The following is a 17,732-nucleotide window of genomic DNA, read 5'->3' on the forward strand; positions in this document are numbered from 1 at the left end:
AACTTACCTAGTAGAACTGTTGCAAGGATAAAAAGGGGTGGCCCCCATGAATGCTTCCTACATGCCTTTCTGGGGAGGGAGGACAGAATTACTCTAGAGATTCCAGGTACAGCCATTGAAATATTCTTCTCAGCAGAATGGATCAGAGTTGTCCAGTGGCTACAGGAGCGTAGTGAGAAGGGAATGAAACTGCAGCAGCACTCAGCACTGAAATGCTCTCTTAGCAGGCTCTTGTGAGCTCTGCAGTTTGTAACTGCAAAGCTCTCTCTCCCCCACCTCTACCTACCCCTCCCGCCATTCATCTGAGCACATTATAGTTGGTCGCATTATGCTCTGCAACCTAAGATTAAAAAAAGAAAGAGGAAGGTTCTTTCTTGTTGCTTAGGGGAAAGAGGGGGAGAAATTGGAAGGGCGGGGAGAATGAAGAGGATTTAGCCTACAAAAATCAAGTACAGTGGTACCCCGGGTTACAGACGCTTCAGGTACAGACTCTGCTAACCCAGAAATAGTACCTCGGGTTAAGAACTTTGCTTCAGGATGAGAACAGAAATCACGCGGTGGCAGTGGGAGGCCCTGTTAGCTAAAGTGGTACCTCAGGTTAAGAAGTTTCAGGTTAAGAACGGACCTCCAGAACGAATTAAGTTCTTAACCCGAGGTACCACTGTACCAACATTCCAGCATGCTAGCCACAACCTTGTTCCGAGGTTACACACAGAAGGGAGGGCAAGTGGGATGGGGTTTGTTTCAGTGAAAGTCTTAAGAGGCAGAAGCAGGCCCTGGCAGAAAAGGATGACCTTGAACTAGTCTCAGGAAAGTGGTTTTCGTCAATCAGCTTAGAAAGGTGGGGGTTGGGACAACTCTATGCTTGATACTCCCTGGACTTAATTTCAAAGACAGTGCAAGCCTTTATAGTATCAACGACCATAAAACCCAAATTTTATTCAACACAAAAAAATATACCGCCTATATTTTTATGTTCATTTACATCAATTGTGCTTTTCCTTCCTATTTTCCCTAAAGATAAGGAGCTTTTGAAATTAGCTTATACCATTTTATTTTAAATAAACATAGACATTTACATTACATCTTTACTGTCTGCATCAAGTCAGTCATGTATTAGTAATTTATTATTGTTATTTCTGTAATCTTTGGTATGTGCTAAATGTAGCTCACAAAACGATGAGTCGATAAATGCCACACTCTTCTTCCTTATTAAGCAGTTATAAACAGACTGCTTTCATTAACTCGACCTCCAGACAGATAACTTGGGCCTGTTGTAGATGGGTTTGGCAACTGCAATAAATTTCCTGTAGGAGATTATAGATTGAAGTAGTGTTTGAAATAGGTGCTGTAAGGTATCTGCCTCTTTATATTGGCATTTGAGGAGGGACTGTGGCTTCCTATTTGAAAGCTATATTTTTGTCGCACTGAGACTGACACATCACGGGCAAATTTGAGTTGCAATAGCTGAAGAGTAGAACTGAAATACAACTTCAAAATCTGGCATTTCAGAAACTGGAGGTTTTTCATTTTAAACACTTATTTTAAAAAACTTGCTTTTGGGATTTAACTTCACGGGACACTGTTCAAAAATTACTCTTGTGGCTGAACTCTGTGGCAATATGAAACCACAGAAACCAAACCTTAATAAAATCATTATTACCCACCCCAATATATATATATCCCTCAAACCAACAATATTATTAATGGTAGAGGAGAAGACAAATGCAACAGTTTTCAAGTAACATGTTCAGGAACATTTTGATATTCTCTCAATTTTCTTTCAGCGCTAATGCTGATGTAATGATACCATCAGGGCCAGACTTTGGGGCTGAAGGCCAAGGAAGGGGAGAGCAAGCGACATAATGAGGCACCTCCTAAAATAATGTCATCCACTACACAAATCCTAAAAAGTACAGGGGCTCTGATCTGCTCACCTTCACAGCGGAAGTAGCACTACCTTCAAGAAATAGTCTTGCTCAACACCAGCACCTCCTTTCCAAGGTGTCTCATGTTTGGTTCTATGCTGAACAGCAGCAATTTTCAATCACTGCGGGGGGGGGGGAGTATGTTGTGACAATAATTAAAGAAAGACAGGTAGAGAACAGGGCTTCAGTGTGTGGGAATAGTCCACCAGACAAGTTTGGGAAACCAAGGCTTTAAACACACCCCTGTTTACTCTGCATCAAGTGCACTCTGACTTCTGTTTTGGGAAGCGATGTACGCATGACATTAGCCACAATCCACATCCATCTAATATCTATCCTCTTGCTTCTTATGAAATACTGCATTTTGATGGGCTTTCCCCCCAAACAGCTTTGATCCAAATTGAGAAAAAGAACAACAAAATGCATTTTACGGCAGTAATGTGCATGCAGCCCAAAGCTCATCTAACAAGAACAGAAATTACTACAGTATATGAGTGCTCACTGAGTGCTCACAGGAAGGACAGATCCTGAAACTGAGGCTCCAGTACTTTGGCCACCTCATGAGAAGAGAAGACTCCCTGGAAAAGACCCTGATGTTGGGAAAGATGGAGGGCACAAGGAGAAGGGAACGACAGAGGATGAGATGGTTGGATAGTGTTCTCGAAGCTACCAGCTTGAGTTTGACCAAACTGCGGGAGGCAGTGGAAGACAGGAGTGCCTGGCGTGCTCTGGTCCATGGGGTCATGAAGAGTCAGACACGACTAAACAACAACAACATGTCTTATATGGCTGTTTCTTTGTATATATTTTAATTTTTTTTGTATATGGATGCTTTAAGGTGGTTTATATCTGCAATGCCTAATAAAAGTTTGGAGAAAGAACAATATTTAGTAAGAACACTAAATAATATTTAGCTTCATTTGTTTACAATTCTAGCAAGTGATCCAGTTCATCTTCGCCGGGAGGGAGCTATATGGACACACAGGGCACTTAGTGGAGAAAAAAGGGAATGATACGGAGGTGAAGAGAAGACTGTGGTAAAGAACTGGTGTCTGCTTCTACTAAGTTTTCAAATGCCAACAGACAATGGTCTGGCTACTCTGACACTTGCAGTAATTGCAAATGTTAATTAATGGCAATTTTATTTAACACAGGCCAATTTTCTTGCTAAGGACCCCTGTTGTTTTCTTTAATAGTTTCATGGTCCTAGTCCTCTTGATTACGATGCCTCATCCCCTTTTAATTGAGGTTTCATTTAAAAAATGAATTAGGCAAGGCTACAGTATCTGAATGCAAGCTGTTCTTCCTTTTAACTGCCTCAATCAGCTCTTGCTAGCTTAGGGATTTAGTATCCATCCTTCCAGTTAGTTAGTGTGACAGCAGCCACCCCACTGAGTCCAGTCTCAAAAGCTCGGCACCATCTGTAGGTTCTTATTGCATTAGCCAAACATGAACTTAGAAAGGTATGTCCTCTCTGGTGGACAGAAGGGATAAAGCTTCAGGAAGTCAGTGCACCTTCTGCTGTGCCAGGGAAACCCACAAAAACCAGACTTACATGCTTCCACCACACGGGAAAACGAAACACGTTATCGATAGAAATTCTTATTGTGCACACTTAGCAATATTGAAATATGAAAGAGAATCTTATTACTCTAAGGATGTTTAAATCATTAGCATGGTTGAAAGAGGTTCAATTAGCCACTTGCCTGCTTACCAGCAGTCTGTGATTTTGCATACCACTGAACCCCACCTTAAAGAGAGTTGCGTGGTATCAGGAAAACCACAACCAGTTCAACACAGAAGCATATTTTGAACCTAAGCTGCTGAGTAAACTTCTGTAGCATTCTACTCGGGTGGTTGGTCTGTTCTTAATCTGAAACTGTTCTTAACCTGAAGCACCACTTTAGCTTATGGGGCCTCCCGCTGCCACCGCACCACTGGAGCACGATTTCTGTTCTCATCCTGAAGCAAAGTTCTTAAACGGAGGTAGTATTTCTGGGTTAGCGGAGTCTGTAACCTGAAGCATATGTAACCCGAGGTACCACTGTATATAGTCAACAAGAGGTAGGTATCAATCAGCACTATCAGCTGTTGAAATAAAACATACTGGTGCCTGAGTAGGGCCTCCAGGCCACAGAATGCATTTGAGTAGGTCTGAGGGGAAAACCAGTGGGTTTCAGTGGGTCAGGGGTTCAAGCCTACCTCATACTGTTTCTGTGCACCTAAAGCAGGGTTTGGGAGATTGCGACCCTCCAGATGTTGGTAGACTCCAGCTTCCATCACCCCTGTCCGCCGGCCATAGTGGCTGGGGTTGATGTGAGTTGGAGTCCAACAATATTTGGAGAGGCCTTGGATTCCTCATATCTGATGTAAATCTTGAAAAACAGCAGAGGAAGAAAAGGAGCTGGCTTTGCATCTTCCTCTGTCAGCAGCTGGTCCAAAAGCAACACCCACAACACCCACACATGCACAAACCCTGGACAGGATTAGTAAACCCTAAAGCTGATTTTGCAGCAACTTGTCTCACATACTGGCTAATAATGGATAGCTGGATCCCTTTGAACGGCCTAGATTTTCAATATTTATTAACAAATATTTGTTAACAATATTAACAATATTAACAACATTTATATACTGCTTGATTGTAATAAGACCTCAAAGCAGTTTACAAAAAAGTTAGCAATGCAAAAGCCAACATGTTGGTACAAGCTATATAAATTGACTTTGTTGGGCTGCAATAAATAGTCTAAAGTCTACTGTACATCTACAGTAGATGAGGACTTTCACACAGGAAATGTGAAGTTGTTCTTCATTGGCGTGACAAGCTTCTGTTTCAGATACTACTTTTGCCCGTTACTCAAACCTCAGTATAGTCAACAGGAAAATATGATTCTTTCCCCAGCAATTAAGGCAATAAAAAATTGAAGTACTATTTGAAATACGTTTCTGCAAGAATCACAAGCACCTATTGGACAGTGCCCATGACACTCACCAAGGATGTATATAATACAACTCCCTCTCATCAATCCTGAACCCTTCTGTGACCTGTTCCTTTTCATCTTTACATCTATGAGTACCTTGAGAATAGTTTTCTGTTATAAACATTGTTGTTTCTACCAAATGCTTTTATTACATTCTCTTTCTGAAATTGTACAACTGAAAAATTCTCACAAGACTCTGTTTCTTACAAGAGGCATGATTCTTTTCAGGAAGCGCTCGTTTGACATGGGTTTTATTGTTCCAAGAGCTATTTATCTTTCCCAGCAGTAAGAGTGATTTAGCCTATTACGTCTCATTCTATAGAAAGGGATTTGCTAGGTTAACTGGAGGGACAGCACATGACCGGTATGGGATGCTTACAAAGGGGGTGGCGTAGCTTGCTTGGTCATTTGTGTAAATGAGCGGTGCTCAGATGTAATCCAGCCATAATCCCATTTGTACTTCTTAAGGGTTGAATCATGTACAGCAACTAGTAGTATATTGACTCAGGCAAACTATCTTCTTTTAAAACCGCACAGACAAATGTGCAATTGTTGGTTACTCAAGAGGGTAGTGAAAAAATTAATGTGGGATGCCTCTACAATTGCCAGCTTTAAGGGGGTTGGTTGCTTAAATTAGAAATTTTAAACCAATAAGTTTAACTTTTCTGGCAGCACATATGAATCCTTCAGCTCTTGACTGCGTGTGTGGGTGGATGTTGAAGAATGCTGGGAACTGTAACTCTGTGAGGGGTAGACAACAGTGCCTGGAATTCTTTGAGGGAAAGAATGAGAGATACTTTAAAGGTACAGAGTGTACGCAGAAAAAAGAAGGGGATGGAATAATTCACCTAAGATGAAAAGTTAAGGTAAGAGGAGTGCACAAACAGTTTTTCCTCCTTCTTAGTTCTAGAACATGAGGGCATCGAGTGAAGCTGAATGCTGTAAGATTTCAGGCAGACAAAATAAAGCACTGCGTCATACAGCGCAAAACTAGAACTATGGAATTTGCTCCCATAAAGTGGTAGTGCCAGCCACCAACTAGGATGGCTTTAAAAGAGGACTAGGCGAATTAATGGAGGGTACGGTTGTCAATGGCTGCTATCCATATTGGCTACATTCTACCTCCAATATGAGATGCAGTACCAGTTGCCTGGTACTCACAAGTGAGGAGAATGCTGCTCTGCTCAGGTCTTGCTTGCAGGCTTCCCACAGTCATCTCGATTGGTCACTGTGAGAACAAGATGCTGGACTAAATGGGCTTTTGGCCTGATGGAGAAAGGCTCTTAAAGGAGCCTCCCTCTAACCTTCCCTACCCATAGCAAAGCATTCCTCTACGCAAGAAAGGAAAACCTTGTCAGCATCCTTAAGCTTATCTAATAGTAGTGGCAGAGAAAGAGGACTGATAGGAGGTGAAAGGTGCATAGTTCAAATGCTAGACTATACAATCCTCCTCTGATTAAAAACCCAATGTTGAGTGAGGAACTTTGTTCAATATACTTTCCTACAGTCATAACGATCCCTTGTGGTTTTGTTTATGTTACTCTACCTATTTTGAATGCATTCCCCACAAAATATGCATTTTTAACATGAATTTTGAAGCACATTTTTGTATGCTTTTTGTGTCAAGAACTGCATTGCGAAATCTAGAGAAGCATGGGATCTCATGAATGCATCCCAATGTATGAGGGCAGGAGGTTTAGATCTTGCCATTTCATACTAGAATTTTGCAAAGAACACATTTCTTAAACATGCTAATCGTAAGTACATGGGAGTGTCCTTAATTTAATGTCCAAAATGTTAGAGGGAAATAACCCTGCAAATAGGGGCTCTTGACAAATAATGTTATTTGGCTTGAAATTCAAGGGCAAAGGGAATCCCCCCCCCCCCGCCGCCGCTCCTCTCTAAATGGTACTCCTGCTGTGTGTTGTCCAGTGCTCTGCTTCTGTGGGGAGACTGACAAGAGATTTGCAAATTGGTTCCAGCTGTGAGGATACCAGGGAACAAACATTTAGAGCATAGGCCAATTTCACACAGGCAGGCGCAGAAGACCAATTGTCACTGAGATGTGAGCTAAAATAAAGCTTGTTGAGGTCTGCTCTCATATTTCATTGTGTACTCAATTGCATTTTACCCTCTCAACAGCTGGCAGTGCATTCTGGGTTGCCTCTGAAACTTCTCTGATCTGTACAAGTGACATATTGGGCGGCATGGTGAGGGGTTTGATTTTAGCAAAGGGAACTTCAAAAGTGCTCTTGCATGCCCGACGTTTGCCACGTAAATACAGCTTACTTAGTCTTGCAAAGGCCTTTCACAGTGAACCCTGATATTTTGTACACTTTACAGCAACAGTATGATCACAAACCACCTCCAAACTGGTTACATCTCTAGCCATAGCAAACATGTTAACCTTAAACACCCACATACTCATAAAGACTTTGAGCCTAGCCTGAACATTTCCAATGCTTGTACAGTTTCTATCTGTATCTACGATCTTTTCTATCGTCTTCTTGCAGGGATGGGTCTAAACTCACTATCTTTACATATTTTAGGACATCATTTCCTTGATAAGCATGCACGGGCCTCTTTCAGTAAGCTCACAATTCTCGGAGACAAACAGGTTTGCACATGTATCTAATTGATCAGAAGTCTCAATAAACTTCTTGAAACTTTTAATTCAGTTTTTTTGATCAGTTATTCACCAGACATCTAGGGTTCGCCTCCCTACTAAATGCACTGATTTGCAAGAAAGTTGGTCTCAGCCTTACAACACTCACTTACCTCTGAGTTTGAAGTATTTCAGATGGTTAGCAATAGCCTGCTCAATAGACTCATCTGGACACACTTTAACTCCAGTAGGAAAGAAAATTGATCTCTTTCTTCGCAACAAGCGTCTGCTGAATTTCTCAGATTCCCTGAAATCAAGAAGATGCTTAGAATCTGGAAACTGGGGAAAGCTTCTAACTGATCGCCAGCCATTTGGTGGAAGATCTGATGTAGACTCCTTGGCTTCTATGTCCTCAGTAGCTGAATAGGTTTCTTCTGCAAAATTACATCACAAACAAATCTCTTTAAGTAGCTGCACACATATTGCACAATACCACTGAGTTTCAGTTAAATAAATAGATGCAGAGATGGATCTAGACTAAAGTTTTTAATCGTACTCAAGAGCAGACCCATTGAGATTAATGGGTCTACTCTGAGTATGATGAACATTGGACATCATCCTCAATAAGTTGAACTAAAGTCCCATTGAAATTAATGGCACAAATCAATCCTGACTCAGCTTAAGCCCCAATAATTTAAATGGACGTAAGTTCAATTAACTTTGTATGGATCCGATCCATAACATTTAACCAAACTAATTTGTTTTGTGTATGCTTATTTCTGTATTCATTCAGGTAACATAGGTGCTAATAGAGACAGAAGGTTCTGCCTTTCCTGTTTGGTGCTATATTTTAATAACTATCCAACATGCACCATTATTCTTTTGTTCTTACTATGTCACTCTAAGGTGGTTGCAAATAAAAAGCAAATCTTCAGTATAAGCCTAGCTAAAGAAATCTAACTAGTTCATTATTGTTTTTGCTTAACACACCAATATAATGGACAACACCAAATAATGGTCTATATTTCAAAGGAGGCTATCTTCATTAAGTTTGTTTTCTACATTTCCCCCAAATATATTTTAAGGTTATATTGGTTGTATTGAGTGAATGCTAAGGAAAACAAGGATTTCTGCTTGCACAAGGTCCAGGAAGACATAAATGCAACTGCTTTACCCTATTGCAAAGACATTATATCGTTGCTTAGGTGTAGATACATCATGTTCTGCCAAGTCCTTTCTCACAGAGACATGGACTAGTGCAGTAGTCGTCAACTTTTACAGACCCAGAAGGACCCACCTTTAATACAAACATGCATTTGATGGGCCATTTCCTGTTTCTTTCTTTTTTCTTTATTATATATTATATATATTATATATCAGCTGTTGTGACCTATCTTAGATCAGGCTGTGACTCTGAAGTGGGTCCCAACCCAACAGTTGAAGACCAGTGATCAAGTGTCACATCTCACACATTGTAAGACACAATTACTCCATGTTACAGGGCTTGCAGCAATTTATTTTAAACCCGTTTACAACATCCTGCGACTAGCAGAAGACAAAAACACATTAAACCTGCCACAATTTATGTATCTAATTTCCTAAAGGAAATTTATGTATCTAATTTCCTAAAGGAGTTATTGTCAAGTGGACGGCTGATGTGTTCAAGTCATGTTGTATTAAATTTTGTATCTGGGAACCAATCACATTTTTTTCCTTTCATGTGATGCACCTCAAATGACTTGCTTCTACAAGTGGAGGAATAATCATTTTAACTTGGAAAATTAGGTAGGGGGAGATATCTAAACAGTTGAACAGTCCAGTAAATGAAAGACGGCAACTACAGCCAATATCAAAGTGTTATGTGATATCAAACTGAACAGATAACTGTAACTGCTTAAAAGACTATATAGCAGCCTTGTGGGTGAAAATCTATAGGCAGATGGTATGGGAGATGGGAAACATTATTAATTGTAGAGTGAAGCCCTATTGCGACAATAGTTGCTACATTAACATTAATGCAAAACAGATACTCAGTTTTTCAATTACCTCAGCATGTATATATTTCAGTGAAATATACTAGATGTGGACATTACTAATTTCCAGCTACAAACCTTGTTGAAATTGGTCTGACTCTGTATACATGTAACCCTATTTTCTCTCACTCTAAAACATATATATATATATATATATATATATATATATATATATATATGTAAACATAAGATTCAAAGACAGTTCAGAGGATGGCAGAAAACAGGAGTATTTTCTTACCTGCAAATGCTTGAAATTCCCCTTCAATCAATATGAATATCCAGACTCCTAAGTAGATCTTCCAAGAAAAGTCACACATATTTCTTTCGGAATTTTTTTTTAAAGGCAAAGGGAAAATAACCAAGTTCCTTTTTAGCAGTGCTAGCTGACCTGAACGTGTTAACCATCCAGTAACAGTCTGTTCTTAGAGAAGGTCTGGTGTCACTGGTAATTGTCTTGGATTAAAAAAAGGATTGATTTCTGCAACAAAAGTGAGTCCCAAATGTCTACAATTGTTTTGTTAAAAGAAATTATTCCATTTTCGTTTTGGGAATCACAAGAGGCGGCGAAGAAGAAGCTCCTTGATGTTAGCCAATAGACCAGAGAGATAATTTTTCAGTTTTAAGCTGGCCAGCTAAGCCAGATTTACCAGAGCTTGTCATGTCGTTAACTGGCAGTCCACACAAGGACAGTACCTTTCACACTTAATTAAGAACAATTTTCATTGACTGTCTTAAAAGAAAAGCAGCAGCAGCTTGCTGTCCAAACAATAACTTATCTTAGCATCATGGTCATTGCTTGGAGATTCTCTTTCAAGGGTGCTTTTGCTATTGTCATAAGAGACCACAACTGATCCATTTTAGCCGTGTGACAACCCTCAGGTATGCTGATGCAAGGTCCTGTCTATTGTTCTTCCTGGCAATTTCTCCACCCCTACCCGTTTTGAGGAGACAGGGCAAAAAGAATACACCCTCCCATCAGGTGTCAAACAGATAAACAACTATATGACTTAGAAGACATTTGAAGGCAGCCCTGTACTGGGAAGTTTTTAATGTTTGAGGTTTTGTTGAGTTTTTATGATTTTGTTGGGAGCCGCCCAGAGTGGCTGGGGAAACCCAGTCAGATGGCCAACATATAAATAATAAAATTATTGTTGCTGTATTGGGTAGCAGAAACAGTGATTCTCATCCTTTCCGTTTTGCATAATCGCACTAAACAAAAACATGTATTTTATACATGCACATATTGTGCATACAAGCGGCAACTATTTGGCGGGGGGTTCCATGGGTCAGCAGAGTGCATATAAGCATGGCCTGCCCCACTTCTGTTGTGCCCTCTTCCGGGTCCCAAAAGGCCTGCATATCAATTGGATGTGCCTAAAATGGTTGCTGCCTATACTGGAAATGAAAACTAACTAGAACACAGAATACACAGCATACTAAATTGCACAATACTAGGGATAGACAATGTAATGCTTATGGGCCCAACTGAATCCAGCTAGAATAGTAGCCAACATGGTGCATTTTAGATGGGGTTGGAATCCCAGCTCCCATCAGCCTCAGCCAAAATTGTCAGTGGTCACGGATGATAGGAGTCAATAGTCCAACATTAGGAAAGCACTGTGTTGGCTATTCTTGACCTAGAATAACTCCCACCAAACTCATACCCTGGAACTACCAGCACAAAAGACATCACAGGTTGGAGAGAAATCCCAGCCTTTATATTGCCCAACCTCTGCATTTTGTTACAGGAAAGGCATTGGCACAGCTCTCTAGCACTGGTTAGCCATGAAGGCAGAGGCTGAGTGGTGTAGTGGTTCAGAGCGGTGGACACATAATCTGGTGAACAGGGTTCGCTTCCCTGCTCCTCCACATGCAGCTGCTGGGTGACCTTGGGCTAGTCACACTTCTTTGAAGTCTCTCAGCCCCACTCACCTCACAGACTGTTTGTTGTGGGGAAGGGAAAGGATAATGTTAGCCGCTTTGAGACTCCTTGGGGTAGTGATAAAGCGGGATATCAAATCCAAACTCTTCCTTCTTCTTCTTGTAACAAAAACAACTGTACAACCGAATAGCAAATAAAAGTCTATATTCTGCACAGGAAACACCTATTTAATATACTCTCCACAAGGGCTCCTAAACTAGTGGCTGTACACTTCTTACCATCAGCTTGTAGCCTTTAGGACACTGAATGATTTTGGGGAAGGGACATGATTTGCATGGAAGAGATCCCCAGTTCATATCCCCTGACATTTCCAGGTATGGCTAGGAAAGATTCCCACCTTAACTCTGGAGAGCTACTGCTTGTCCATACAATCCTTCTAGACCAGGGGTCAGCAACCTGCGGTTCCGGAGCCGCATGTGGCTCTTTTACACCTTTGCTGCGGCTCCGGGGCGGATACTAGCAAGGGGAGGAGGTGCACTGTGCACCCCGACACTCCCCACTATGGCGGGCGCTGTACTGGCTGTGATGCCGCATGGGGGCGGTGCGTGCGTTAGTCACGCACTGTCCCGACGTCACCTTCCCGCCCGCCCGCTACATTGTAAGGGGCATGTACGCTGGTCACTGCATTGAAAGGGGGCATGTACGCTGGTCACAGTTTTGAAGAGGAGTGAAGAACACACACACACAAAAAGGTAACTTGTTAATTTAACGTTTATTTCTATGAGGAGGAGTAACTCTGAGGGGTCAAACAAAGAAATAATTTTAAAAAGTGACAAAAAAGTTATTTTTATAATGACGAGTTTTGCGGCTCCCAGTTTTTTTTCCTTCGGAAACGGGTCCAAGCGGCTCTTTTTGTCTTAAAGGTTGCAGACCCCTGTTCTAGACAATTGCATGCAGAACTTTAAAGTTTGCATACTGATGTGGAAAATGGGGCAAACTGAACTTAAAACTGAAAAAAACCCTTAACTGTATGCATGTAAGATATGTGGCCAATATGGTATAATGTCTTGGTAGACATGCATCAGAACAACCACATGCCTTCATCTACCCCAGCTGTAACATAGCATGCCTCTCTTGTACTGGTCTCAACAGCCACAGCAGGCGCTGTAACTCTCCAACAGTTTGTCTTCATCCCTGAAGGCACGCTCTTCCATTGTCTCACGAGACAAACAACTGGACAGCCAGGGACACCAAAGTTTAGTCATGTGAAGCTGGCCAAATTATTACCTCTCAGGATTGTTGTGAAGATAAGAGAGGAGGTAGGAAACCCGGTATATGATCCTGAGCGAATGGAAGGGTAAAAAAAATGCAACAAACAATTATGTTCTAACAAAGTTGCTGCTTCTTTTAATTTGAAAAAAAAAAAAACATACAAATGAACTCAAGATCCAAAATAGGCAGGTAATTTTATAGAAGAAACTTAAAACAGACATTACAATTTATAAGAATTAAACACCCATCCACTCCAATATGCCATTCAATATAAACAATGTGACCATTCTTAATTAATAAATAAGTTTGGAGGCATTTATTGCTGCTGGGTTCTTACTGAGATACTTTAGATTCTGGGGGAAGACAGCCCTGCAAGCTTTATCACCTTGTACTCTATATATACTAGGGCTGAGATAGTTCTTCTTTCCTCTGGTATTCTCATCGATATGAAGCAAGTCAATAATACATGAGAGAAAGAGTGTGGAGCTCATATGAGAAAGAATGGAGATCTGGCTGAACACGAAACATGTAAGCCCCATGAAAGTTACACCAAGACGATTCACATTTGAATGGCAAAGGACATTGGAGTATTTTCAACAGAAATGTGAGCAGAAAATCCAATTAAACAGCCATAGGCCAAGAAATATATGTGTCAAGTGCCCCTGCTAGGTACCACTGGCTGTAGTGAAAATACTTAGCAAAGTAATTTCTAAGCAACTTTTTCTTCTTTCTGTGACACTTGTTTTGGCTCAGTGCCACACTTCACACATACTTAAAAATAAGGGGGGGAAAGATAGTTACTATGTGCATACAGAAAATGTACATTTGAGGGCAACATCAAATGTCTATTTTGCTGTGATTCCAGATATTTTGAAACAAAATTTCCAATACATGTAATCAGAGCAAAATACACAATCTTACCATGTTCACAACTGGCAGTGTATGTAGTCTCTCCCCCGCCCCCCTTATCTCATGCAGGAAAAAGGGTATGCGACGCGAGTCTTCAAAAGTATTTGTACTTGATAGCCATTACAATTTCAGTAGTCAATGCAAAGAAACAAGTATTTCTGTGCTTAAAAGGAATTTTCACTTCAAGTTTCCGGGCTTTGTCTTGTTTGTCCCAAGTCATTAGTGGTGGTTCTAGTTTATAATATAGGAGTTCTGGGTCTATGTTGTTTGAAACACAATTTTCAAACACAGTAATGATATACAACCCCTTCTCTAACAAGTCTCTTATTCCTTCTGTTATGAATTATGGCAGAAGCATGTCCGTGAGAAAACTCACATCTTTCTGAAAAAAGGAACTATATTTATTCAGTCAGTGCTTGTAGCTTATCAAATACATGATCAATCCAGATTTAAATATTTGACAATGTAACACAAATGATTTTTACTTCAGCTGAACCTCCTGCATGATTAGCTCTTCCTACAAGTATAGGTACTTGGGGGAATCACAAGCATTCAGCTTTTCAAAGTATATTATGTCTCTGAAATAACTGAGTCAGTGCCTGTTTTAAAACCAGCAGTTTTCCCTTCCATAGAATTTGGTTACATTATTCACAACGTAACCCTGCGCATGCTTACCTGGTTCTAAGTCCCATTGTGTTCTGTGGGACTTAACTTGCAGGTAAGGGTGACAACCAATGGTGCCCACCTGATTGTGCAATGGAAATGCAGCGGGGCTTCCGGTTTCTCTTCTCCTTCAGTTCCTGCCACCCACATACCACAAATTCTGCCACAGAGTCCCAGAGTGGGCGGCTTGGGAAGCAGAAGAGAGAGAAGCCCCTTTGCACAAGCAAATGCCTGCTCATGCTACATGGGCTTCACCCTAAGTGAAAACAGGATTTTAGCCCAAGTGATTAACAATCACATTTCTCTCCCCACTCCCCACAAACAAATACAATTACTGAAACACGAAAACAACTCTTGCCAGGGTGATGCCCTGTCAGATGTAAGCTACAACTGTATCCAGTACAGCGAAGACCATATGGCCTTATATATATATAGTGAAATACATAGTATTCATAGCATTCGTTTAACTGCTGCACAGCAGAGAACGATTACAGCTCTGAATCTGGTTTAAGTGATCAAGTCAGACACAGAAAGGAAAAAAAAGAACATCTCTTTCTAAATTTCAGGAATGGTTTTACATTCCACTCTTGAATTCCAAAAATGCAAGGTTTTAGGCATGTCAACTTCTAAGAAAGAGCAAGGTATGTCAGAATAAAAAAAACACACAAAAACACTGAGACCAGTAGCATTTGTGACCTATTCAAAGCAACCAGAATAAACATCTGTTCAACAATACCATTTTTGACATGGGAGAGATGTCTGCAAGAGCACACACTATGACTTTAAGACATCACATGGGAAGAATCCCTACCTAAAATGGGTTGTTAATGTCTCCCTTTCGTGTAGTTTCACACAGTTCCAGATGTATCTGGAAACTAGGAATGAACCCTTTAGGGCTAAAATGTTTTCTCATCTCTGCAGCACATTCCAGTTATGCTGCTTCTATATTCCAAATAAAATTGGTCGATGTCACAAATATTTACTTTAAGTTACATAATTGCTATTTTGTAGTTCCATTTTCTCACAATGACCTACAGATCAACTTGGATATAAAATGCACACAATTTTATCTGCAGTTTTTCTTCTCTGCAAGAATAGAAGCACAAACGCTGCCGATCGGATTTCCAGTACGCTTGGGACAAAGTTCTTTTGCAAAATCGGAAGGAAATTCAGGCTAGCTTTTGGTGCCACTCTGCTGCTGCAAGTGAAGCTGCAAGACTAAGTCTCTAATTTCTTCCCGCTTGTTTCTCACCATCTGGCGAGGGAACCACCGCTCCAGGTGCATTGGAAGTTCAAAGTTAACAATAGGATTCTGGTGATTAAAAAAGAGAGAGAAAAGGGTAGCGTTACATTAATTTAAAAAGGCACAAAGACACAAAATATCCTGCTCTCCTGGCAAAAAATCCCACAGTTCACTTCGTATTAAACAAACTATAATTAAGACAAGCATACGTTGTCAATGAGTTGGAGCAAAAAATGGGAGGGGGGTGCGTGGAATGAGTTTGTGCATTGTTGCTCTTCCGAGAACTGTTGCACAATGCTGGATAGAACTGCACTTTCAGGAGCTGCCTAGAACAGGCATAGGCAAACTCGGCCCTCCAGATGTTTTGGCACTACAAATCCCATCATCCCTGACCACTGGTCCTGTTAGCTAGGGATGATGGGAGTTGTTGTCCCAAAACATATGGAGGGCCGAGTTTGCCTATGCCTGGCCTAGAACAAGTGCAAGCCCATATTGGTAGGTCATGGGGTGAGATGTCCACACCCATCCAACTACTACTAAACATTATGGATACTTAATGTTGTTTATGCTCTGCCTCTTAAGATTCCCCAAGCCTTGTCCTCTTATTATAATATGAAGCTAATAAAAACCTGGGTGCAAACGCCTGTGTTGATTATTTCCTTGATTTCCTTTCGTTGTTGTTTTAGTGTTATGACACTAAAATATGATAATTTCTATTACTGTTCTTTTTTTTATTCTTAAGCCTCTTTGGATCCTTTTGGAATCTATATCCATATCCATACAGATAAGCATTTAAAGTAAGATGAATAAATGAAAAGGGTTGCTCGCTCAGAGTTTTCTCATAGAATGCCAGAACTGCAGACCAGGAAGGGGATTCAGAATAATCAGAGTCCCCTGCAAAGAGACAAGAAATCACAAAACCCCACACATATCCAGAAGCAGTAACAAAAATAAAATGGTGTCCCACAAGACGAATGCCTCGCAAGACGGAAAACCCGCTAGATGAAAGGGTTTTCCGTTTTGGAGGTGCTTCGCAAAACGAATTTCCTATGGGCTTGCTTCGCAAGACGAAAATGTATTGCGAGTTCCTGCAATTTTTTTTCGCTCCCCACCCCCTTTTTCTAAGGCACTAAGCTGCTAATAGCCTTTTAGCAGCTAATCCGCTAATCCCTTAAGCCTTTAATAGCCACTAATAGCCGCTAAACCGCTAACAGCGCTAATCCGCTAATGGGGTTGCTTCGCAAGACGAAAAAACCGCTAGACGAAGAGACTCGCGGAACAGATTCTTTTCGTCTTGCGAGGCACCACTGTACCTAAGAATGAAAATACCACACACACACACACACACACACACACCCTCCCCAAGCAGACACTGGAAGCCATCAAATCTGCCTTCCCATTCCTCAAGTTGCCTATGGAAGGAAGGATTTGAAAGTTCTATCCAGATTTAAAACAGCATCCCAAAGGACCACTGAAATGCTTTGCACCTGGAAGAAGGTTTCCACGTATTGGAGTAAATATACTCCACAGTCGCTATTGTTATGCTGCTTGGGGACTCTCGGACAGAAATCCACCATTGTTGATTTGTCGAACACACGAAATGTGCGTTTTGCTTCACACTCTGCTTCTAGATATCTGAAATAAAAACAGAGAAAGACACGGTGGGTGGATGCAGGTTAAGACTGCAATCCTAAACATGTCTACGCTAAAGTAAGCCCTAAAGGTTCCAACGGGGATTACTTCCTGGTAAGTTGTAACCTAAGTTAGCTGAATTTATATACTCTTGTCAATGTGGAAAGCTAACCATCATTAATTTGAGTTACACTGATTTTAATATTAGGGCAGTATCTTTATTAAAGGTAAAGGGACCCCTGACCATTAGGTCCAGTCGTGACTGACTCTGGGGTTGAGGCGCTCATCTCGCTTTTTTGGCCAAGGGAGCCGGCATACAGCTGCCGGGTCATGTGGCCAGCATGACTAAGCCGCTTCTGGCGAATCAGAGCAGCGCACGGAAACGCCGTTTGCCTTCCCGCCGGAGCGGTACCTATTTATCTACTTCCACTTTGACATGCTTTCAAACTGCTAGGTTGGCAGGAGCAGGGACCGAGCAACAGGAGCTCACCCCGTTGCGTGGATTCGAACCGCCGACCTTCTGATCGGCAAGTCCTAGGCTCTGTGGTTTAACCCACAGCGCCACCCTGGTCCCCAGTATCTTT

General features: G+C 41.2%; 2 protein-coding genes across 8 annotated transcripts in view; both read right to left on the reverse strand.

Moving 5' to 3' along the window:
* IMPG2 (interphotoreceptor matrix proteoglycan 2) overlaps nt 1–9,864 on the reverse strand; it is a gene marked incomplete at its 5' end in the record, with an annotated part of 60,890 nt that extends 51,026 nt beyond the window's left edge. Inside the window, 2 exons of the mRNA XM_083439054.1 lie at nt 7,688–7,948; nt 9,786–9,864. Of these exons, the coding sequence (XP_083295180.1) occupies nt 7,688–7,948; nt 9,786–9,864 (340 nt within the window). The remainder of the gene's footprint in view (nt 1–7,687; nt 7,949–9,785) is intronic.
* Nucleotides 9,865–12,808: 2,944 nt separating this feature from the next.
* SENP7 (SUMO specific peptidase 7) overlaps nt 12,809–17,732 on the reverse strand; it is a 38,418-nt gene continuing 33,494 nt past the window's right edge. For all 7 annotated transcript variants that reach the window (XR_014510570.1, XM_083438281.1, XM_083438283.1 and 4 more), the window contains 2 exons: nt 17,004–17,151; nt 12,809–15,585 (listed from right to left, as the gene is read on the reverse strand). Coding sequence is in view for 6 of the 7 variants with exons in the window: in XM_083438281.1 (XP_083294407.1) it covers nt 15,448–15,585; nt 17,004–17,151 (286 nt within the window). In the remaining variant the exon portion in view is untranslated. The remainder of the gene's footprint in view (nt 15,586–17,003; nt 17,152–17,732) is intronic.

Source organism: Podarcis tiliguerta (genome assembly GCF_965153285.1).
Source record: "Podarcis tiliguerta genome assembly, chromosome: 4".
In the NCBI taxonomy this organism is placed as follows: domain Eukaryota; kingdom Metazoa; phylum Chordata; class Lepidosauria; order Squamata; family Lacertidae; genus Podarcis; species Podarcis tiliguerta.